This window comes from Grammomys surdaster, unplaced genomic scaffold (assembly GCF_004785775.1).
Source record: "Grammomys surdaster isolate TR1022 unplaced genomic scaffold, NIH_TR_1.0 126531, whole genome shotgun sequence".
NCBI lineage: Eukaryota > Metazoa > Chordata > Mammalia > Rodentia > Muridae > Grammomys > Grammomys surdaster.
Genome location: NW_021621323.1, coordinates 3,912,332 through 3,921,455, shown reverse-complemented (window position 1 = coordinate 3,921,455; position 9,124 = coordinate 3,912,332). Strand labels below are relative to the sequence as shown.

The window sequence follows — 9,124 nt, the reverse complement described above, 5'->3', positions numbered from 1 at the left end:
CTCCTCAGTTCTAATAATTTGTTGTACGAGCTCACAGAAGAACTCAGAGAACAACTTCAGGTTAATTAGAAAGGATATTAAAAAGGATATGAAAATAAAGTAAAGGAAGTAGGGCAAGGTCAAACAGCTCCTGGAAACAGGGGACTCTGAGCTTGTTAAATTAAAGTGCACCCTCCCAGCACATGGGTGTATTCACCAACCTACAAGGTGTCCAGACCCACAGAAGCATGATGGAAACATTAACTCATTTTTCAGCCCTCTCCCTAGAAGATAGTAGGTGAAACTGAGCATGTCAAGTCCCTAGTCATGGCAAGCTGGTGACCAGCTGTCCTGCTGAGACTATCAGGAGTCCTACTGAGCTGCCTCATTAGAACAAGTTCTTCTATACTCCACTCTCCTCTCCTCTAGGACTGAGGAGATCTATACATGTCATGTTCGTCATTTAAAAATTCCTAAAAGTCACGAGTGCTATGTTAGGAGCCAGAACCAGAGGACCAAGTGTGTATGCTTTACTGTGTCAGAAATCACAGCTTTTAGATGGTGAGGACCAAAAAACTCAAGTCAAGAAATGAAGGAGAAACAATATATCTAACAATCCCTTCTATAAAGAGCTTTTGTATAATATATAATTAAAGGAATTGTTTTGATTCTAATTGTGCTATGTTTATCATTTTATCTAGACTGAAGAATTGTAGGTGCTCAGCCTTTAACTTATTGTTATAGGAGATGTTTTAGGACTGTAGCCCTGGGGACTTTTATGCAAGGCATCTGTTTTGATGGTTAAAGCAAGGAACGGTGCTTTCTCCTCTATTTCATGTTTGGTAACTTGCACTACAGACTAATAGCTTGAAGACACCATGACCAACAGCAGTGTTATAGAACTCCATGACCTACAACGATACAGAACACATGACCTACAACAATGTTATAGAACACATGACCAACAGCAGTGTTATAGAACACTATGACAGGCAGCAGTGTTACAGAAAACGATGACAAACAGCAGTGTTATAGAACATGATGACAAATAACCATAAGTAGCCTAACCCCCAATGCCGGCTAGCCTTCAGGTGCCAAAACAGCTCAAAGACATTAGCCAGAAGGCAGCGGTTCAAAACAGAAGTTCAGGAGCAGTTGGCAGTGTAACATAAGACTTTAGGTGTGCTTCAGGGAACCAATGGCCACTTGCTATGGTACTCTTAGAGACTAGCTTTTATTTTCACGCTCGATTGATGCAAATGTGGATGGGTCATGCCACACATGTGCCAGGAGGGAAGGAAAAAGATTACCAATAAAAAGCTACTTGCTGGGGAGAGTAAGACAGGCTCTCAAGAAGGGACACAATGGTTTGAAAAATCAAGACGAAGCCTGGGCAACACCGTTAGTGGGCACTGCACGAGATTCATCCTACCATTAATCAGATGGAAGACCTGAAGGAGCTGAGATGGCGAGGATGCGACAGCTGCGGCAAATATCCAAAGTCCGGCTCCATTACAGGCATTGAAATGAGAGGGGTCTCTATAGTACAAGCGACTTCCTGTGACTGGAAACGCTGCGGGAGGTAAAGGAGGGGCTGGCTAAATCAGGATGTAAGAAGCTTCACACGTCTGGGAAAGCTGAAGCCTTTAAGGTACTCCATGACCTTTCCCAAGCGTTGTGGAAGCAGTAAACAACTGCTCAAGACCGACCAGCAAGGTGCAGAGAGGTCTCTGAGACTGTGGAACGCCTATGCAAATCACGCGGAGAGTTCTGGGGATGCAGCCTGGTGATGCAGCGGCTTTGAGCCATCCCTGTTCTTGCAAATGATGCTACACTCCTATTCGTAACCCCAATAAAAACTCAGTGGTTCAACAAGTTGGACTCTGGTGCAATCGTTACTCCAGTCTGCATTCGCTTCCTGAGGTGAGTAGACGTGTGTTTTCTACTTCCCTAGGGAATATTTGTTTCCGAAAAATTGTAATTGCCTCTCATTGATTGTGCCAGTTTAAAACGTAATGTATGTGTTTTCAGTGGTTCTTGTTTTCTTGCTTGTATTAATGCTTAATGTGGTTTTCTTTCAAAGTGTTAAAGCTGCAGAGCTGGGTAGGACATTCCCATTTGCCGGGCTCGGCAGGTAGAGGCAGGTAGATCTACTAGAACCTGTTTAATTTCACTCCGTCTCTCACGCCTGCTCCTACCCGATCCCCCTTCATCAATCGGTACTTTTCTTTCTAATTTTTTCTCATTCCTCACCATGTAGTACATCCCTCTTCATAACCCCCCAGCCCATCCACAAACTCAGAGCATCTGAAACACAAACCCTTGTTTGAACCTTGGGACAAGTTAAACCTATAAATCTTTAGGAAGTTTGGTCTGCTCGTCCAGAAAGGAATGAAAACTTGTAGCCTAGAAGTGGTATTCAGGATCAGAAGACGAGATGTGCAAATGGTTCAGTGCAGAATGTTTTTCCTTCATCTCTTTCTTCTAAAACACCCACTTCCTTTCCTCTTTTGCTTCTACTTCACCCATCTTTCCTCCCCAGTTCTCCTCGATGGCTTCTTCTTTCCGTTATCCTCCTCTCTTTGGATTTTTCGTTTCTCTCTTTCCCTTCCCCTACTTTCCTGGTTAGTGCATAGTGCCTAAGTCACTCTGGAGTATAAAAGAAAATCTGTGCTCAGTCCAACAGGTAACGGCTAGAGACAGAAGAACTCTCCAGTCTAAACCTTCCAGAAGCAAAGATGGAACAAGCCAGCCTCGACACAAAAACATTTGGAAATGTAAGTCAGGGTTCACTCTTGGAATGTAGTCTCCTGAATGATCATAATTAGTAGTATATAAGCTTTACTATTTAAAGCTCTGTTGAGAACATGCTTTACACAAATGAAGAACTTCTATAATTTGCAAATCAGTTTTAGAGCATTTCTATCAAAATTATGATAAAATAGAAACTGTTATTAATTATAGAAACAACATAGAACTTGCCCCAAAGGGGAGATACTATCATCACCGAGGTGGTTTTGAGGGGTGAGGCTCCTCCATTGCACTCCGCATATGCTGACGCTTCTGATTTTCCTAAATTTAGAAAACTGCATAATTTGTGGTGGGTGGGGCTGTGTTCCCACTTCACCCTTATTTTTGTGTTGAAAAACTAAAGAAACAAACAACTTAGTCAATCCTAAGAAGTTAAAAAATAAAAGAGTGCTTAAATTTGTAGCTTCCAAATCTCTACTATAAAGGAAAATCAGAACAGAAAACTGAGCTGTATGGAGACTGACAGCTAAACTGAACACGTGCTGTAGGGCAGAGGACGTGAGTTATAATGGCAAATTAAATGATCTAGGTCTTATCTCACTAGGATGAACTTTAGTTGGAAAAATAAAATGGGTAGTGACTCTTGTTGTACTTCCAAGATGACACTCATGCTGTCTAACAATGTTCTTTGCATGACGGATTATAATCTTCTCTAAGTAATTAATGTTAGAAGTTGTACTGCAGAGATTTAATTCAGAGAAAAGAATTGGTTTTCATGAACCAACATTAATACGTTGTGACATTCTAAATAAAGAGAAATCAACGAAGAATTCTGATCAGCTCTCTGGGGCTAAAAGAGTGTGTAATGCCCCGTCTATGTGCACATTTAAATATACATACACATATATGTACAGATGTCAACTCATCTTCCATTATAACATTTTATTTCAATTTTTATCTAAACCAGATAAACATAAACTGTAGATGTGATTGTCTCCATGGAGTAAGTAGATTATTTCACCTCAAACAGGTGAAATAATCAGGATGGTTGGTTGGACAGTGGGTGTGACTTTAACACCACATCTCACCTGTTCGTAGCTCATTGGCAGTAAGGCCACCTTGTGACTTCGTTTCTGTATGCATATAGGTCATCACATGCCGGGCAGCTGTTGCCTGGACCACTAATGCCCCCCTGTCCATTGAGGAGGTTCAGGTTGATCCCCCGAAAGCTGGTGAGGTTCGAATTAAGGTAAATACAAACGATGGTATGCTGAGTAGATATGGATTGTGTCTATGTGTACTTGCAATGCTTTTATAATTTAGGAATTAAACGGTAGTCTAAGCTAGAGTTAAGACTTCCTATGATTCATAACAGATTGATGTTAGCATATAGTAATAGTCAAGTAGGTTGCTGCATTTTGTTAAAATGTCACAGACTTAAGATACATAAATACCAAGCGATCAGTAATATTTTAAAAATACTAGTGCTTTTTAGACTTAAAAGTAAAACTGGGGAGTTGGTTCTGTGGGTACAGTACTCGTTAGGCAAGCAGGAGCCATACATTTGTAGCCAGCAGTTGGAGACAGGAGAATCCCCCAGAACTTTCTGGCTAACCAGGGTAGCCAAAGTGACGGGCTTCTGCTTCAGTGGGAGACCTTGTCTCAAATTAAAAAAAAATAGAGAACCAAATGAGGAAAGATATTTGGACCTCTGCCTCTGGCTTGTGTATGTGTGTACACACACAAGCACATGCACACATATGCACATCACAAACACATATACACAAAAAGTTCTCTTCTCTCCTCTCTCTCTCTCTCTCTCTCTCTCTCTCTCTCTCTCTCTCTCTCATACACACACACACACACAAACACACACACAGAGAGAGAGAGAGGCTCATGTATACATACACACACAGGAAAGCTCATACATACATATACACATATACATAAATTAAGATTTGTGAAAGTCAACACAATTATTGGTTCTGAAACCTCCTTCTCCCACAGTTACAGAGATATGCTGATATATATCCATTTGAAAGTTATAGAGCTATGCTGAGATATAGCCATTTGATAGCTACAGGTGTCCTCCAAATGTGTGCTGAAACATAGTTGCCAATACAATGGTTCTACAACAATGTCCCTGAAAAGTGAGTGTGTAGATCATAGGGCCTTTGGCCTCATGAATGGATTAAAGCTGTGCCTCAAGAAGAGATTACTTATAGGCCCCTAATAAAAGCGTGATTCTGAACCCACCCAGCTCTGTATCACACACGTTCACCTGCAGTTTACCCTGTTGTAACAGCAGGGAGGCCCTTGTTGGATGAGAGACACTTATAGGCCCCTAATAAAAGCGTGATTCTGAACCCACCCAGCTCTGTATCACACACATTCACCTGCAGTTTACCCTGTTGTAACAGCAGGGAGGCCCTTGTTGGATGAGAGACACCATGCTCTCAGATTCACCAGATTCCAGTTGTGAGATAAGGAAACTGATAGTGTGAGGATAACACCATGTGTGGTGTTACATCACTAGAAAATAGTCTAAGACAATAATAGATGTTCTTCCCCAGTAGGAATGACTAAGGGGCCTGGGCTCACTCTCCCACACTGGTCCACTGAGGGACTCTCCACTCCAGGTATGACAGATAGATGATACCAGGGATGAATCAGCCATTTTCCTCTCCCATTCTCATTAGGTGGAAAAAGTCTGTAGTAGACAGGGCCAGGTGAGGACTGAGTCTGCTCCAGCAGCCACCACAGAGCACTATCGTCCATGTGCTTTAAACAAGCTTTATTTTCTCACCCTTCCAGAGGCTGGAAGTCTCTCAGATGAGGGTACCAGTGGGGCTGAGTTCTGGTGAGAGCTTTCATCTTGGCTTAGATAGATGCTCGTCTTCTTGCTGTGCCTGTGCCTGTGCCTGTGTGTGTGTGTGTGTGTGTGTGTGTGTGTGTGTGTGTGAGAGAGAGAGAGAGAGAGAGAGAGAGAGAGAGAGAGAGAGAGAGAACAAAGAAGAAAGTTCCGGGTCTCTGTCTTCATAAAGATAGCAATCTCACCAATGAAGCTCTAAAGTCACGGTTTCATCTGAGGCTAGCTACCTCTGAAGGTTTCCACCACCAAATACTGTTATATTAGGAGCAGTCTGGGGTCAGCATATGTAAAAGGTACACAATCTAGTTTATAGAAAGAGCTTATGCTCCCATTCCCCTACCCTTGGGGCAGAGATGTCACTTTAGGGATATGTGCCTTCACCACGACTTTAATACACTACATTGATGTTCTAGCCACGGGAAGAGGCAAGTTAGCAGTCTCAGCATTCCACAGCTCTGCTAACGGGGCTAGCTTTGTTGTTTAGAAAAGAGTGTGGGAGAACTCATATCTTGAGAAGTAACAAAAAACAAAGAACTGTTTGGGTCTGTTTTCTGTTACTGTAATACAGCTGTGTGTTTGAAGGTTGCTTAAGTCACAGTTTCAAGTTCAAGAGTGTGTTTGTCGCTAGCTTGTAACTAGCTTTCAGTGAGGAGCTCATGCTCTCTTACAAGGAGGCAGAGGAGTATTTAAATCTCTTGGGGACTAATCCAGTCTTGCTAGACCTAATTCATTCCCACGATACTTAATCCAGTCTCCTTTTTAAAGATGTATTTCATTTTTAAAGTGTGTGTGAATGTGCACATGTGAGTCTGTGTGTCTGTCTGTGCCTGCGTGCCTGTGTATCTATGTACACTCGTGTGCTCCTAGAAGGCACAAAGGGACATTTGATACACTGAAGCTAGAATTATAGACAGTTGTGAGCTTCCTAACTTGGGTACTGAGAATGAAATGCAGGCCCTCTGCAGGAGCAGAAAGTGTTCTTAACTGATGAACCATCTTAACAAGCCTCTTCATCTAACCTCTTGAGAAAGACATTAAGCTATTCACGAGGGTAATGCACTAGACTCCATCCATCAAAAGCACTGCTAGCTATCAATACTTATTATGTTGGGGACCAAGAGTCTAGAATGTGAGCTTCTCTTGAGGGGCAAACCACGCCAAAGCCATATCAGAGATCTTGGTCATAAGCAATCAGGAGAGGCCTGAAAACTCCATGAACAACATAGCAGCAAGCTCAACACAGAGAACTAAGCAAAGAAACAATAGTCCATGCTAAGGTCACTTGAATCCCAAGAAATCTAAAGCTGATTAAATCTAAACTAGATTAGGCTGATTTTCCTGAAGACCAACCAGAGTGGGCATTTGAGGGCAGCAAGCAAATAAACAAAAGTATCCAGAGAAATGGGATTGTAGGTCAGCTATTGGGCCAAAGGCCTGAATAAACAGACCAAGAAAACAGATAAATACCTCCCATCCCCCCAAGGGAAGGAAGCCCAGAGGAATCGAGGAAATAAACATCACTGTGACCAATCAGATCACCAAAAGAGAATAGCAGTTTTACAAAGAATTTGGAAAGTGCCAAGGATCAATTTCTGCTAGCCAGAAAAAAATAAAGTAAAAATAAAGAGAATGTCTAGATAAAACTTGTTGGTGCAGTTAACATGTTCCAAGTGAAATATACAATCTGAAACTGATCTGACTTGCTTCCAAACTCATCCAGCTGTGGAATCTCTCTACCCTGGAGGAAAACTAACTGACCTTTTGAAATTGGAATAGCTAGGAAAAAAAGAAATAATGGCATGAAGAAAAGGCAAGAAAGTTGCACGCTGTAGAAGAGTCTTTGAAGATTTCTTCAAAGGTCTTTCCATTTCCCGTCTGCATGTTACTTTGTATCATGAAACACTAGGCAGGATGAGAAGCTTGTACAAACAGCCTTGGGGTTGCGACTGTTTGCTGTGGGAGTCAGAGGGAGCATGGCAATACCACCCAGGCTTCCCTCAACTATGTGAAGTCACGTGTCAAACAGACTCTAAAGCTCCCCGTTGTCGGCTTTACCACCGCACATAGACCGCTTAACTGTTTGTAGCAGAGCACCAAACAGAATTTAGTGACTTTGCCGTATTCAGGCAGTCTGTGTAAAACTATGAAGACAAGAGATAGTCAGTGCTGTGTTCTTCTGGCACAATAACATCACAGATGTGAAACTATGTAGCCTGGCATTAGAGAGTGTACTCTTCCTCTAGACTTGAAGATGTACCACATTTTTTTTCTGAAAGACTCAAGAATTTTATAACCAGGTATTTTTAAGGCACACAGTAGGGTTTGGTCATATTCAGTCCACTCTTACCTTAACTCTTTAGGGATTCACCGTCCACCTCCTCATCCTCTCCCTACGTCACGTCCTTTTCTTTTAACACCTCACTGAGTTAGGTTTATGCTGCTCACATACGCATGGTGTGGACCCATCCACCAGGGCACAGTTGACCTCCCAAGGATCGTACCCCTAAGGAAAACTGACTCAAAGCCATCAACTGTCAATAGCTCCTCAGCTAGGCCTGAGGGCTTGTGAACCCCTCCCTCCTGGGATGTTAAATGGCTTGACTTTGTGCACATAGCTGCAGCTGCTGTGCATACAGTGTTCCTTATGTCCAGAGGACGCTGTTTCTTCCTGGTCTTCCTCAACCTCTGGGTTCTCACAATCTTTCCAACCCCTCTTCCACAATATTGTCCCAGCCTTGAGGAGTTGTGTCACACTGATGTCCCATTTACGGAAGGGTGTGGGACACACACTATCTGCACCTCACCCAATTGTGAGTTTCTTCATTAACTGTCATCCACAGCAGGAAGAGATGTGAGCCTTGGACTCGTCTACAAGTCAATACATATGTCTTTGGAGGACAGTTTGATATGATTTCTAGTTAGCAATAAAACAACAGTAACAGGTTTACCTCTGGAGCCTATAAGCTCCCAGTCACGGGTTTTTGGTCAGATTTATGGTACCAGGCACAGTTTCCTTCCCGTGGAGTGGGCCTTAAATACAATCAGTAAGCGGTTGTTTGTCCCCATAGCATGTCACTACTGCACCCATGAACTCATCCTACCAGTCTGGTCATTATATATATTGCATCTTGCAGAGTTCAGAGGTAAAACTATTGGTGATTTTTCTCTCCCAGTACCATACATAGAAACTCTGAGTTTCTTACTTCTACCAAAGTAAGCCAGCGGGGAGAAAGCATCCCAGTCAGTACCAGCTTACTTTTTCCATGTCTGTGGTGTTTTCAGTAATAGGAATCTTACCAACAGGTTCCTGGTGAACAACTAAGCACCATCTTACATTGTTTGAACAGTCCCCAAGACACCATGACCAACAACTCAAGGTGGATGTCCCAGACCTGGCAGTGGACTTTTAAATTGGCAACCTATGGCTTCTGGGAGGAGTTTCTCTCTCTCTCTCTCTCTCTCTCTCTCTCTCTCTCTCTCTCTCTCTCTCTCTCTCACACACACACACACACACACACACAC

At 42.6% G+C, this 9,124-nt stretch overlaps 1 protein-coding gene across 1 annotated transcript in view; it reads left to right on the top strand.

The window, feature by feature from the left end:
* Positions 1-1,826: 1,826 nt before the first annotated feature.
* LOC114614870 (alcohol dehydrogenase 1-like) overlaps positions 1,827-9,124 on the top strand; it is a 14,327-nt gene continuing 7,029 nt past the window's right edge. Inside the window, exons 1-3 of the mRNA XM_028760503.1 lie at positions 1,827-1,902; positions 2,658-2,756; positions 3,878-3,979. Coding sequence (XP_028616336.1) covers positions 2,718-2,756; positions 3,878-3,979 — 141 coding nt within the window. The 5' untranslated portion in view covers positions 1,827-1,902; positions 2,658-2,717. The remainder of the gene's footprint in view (positions 1,903-2,657; positions 2,757-3,877; positions 3,980-9,124) is intronic.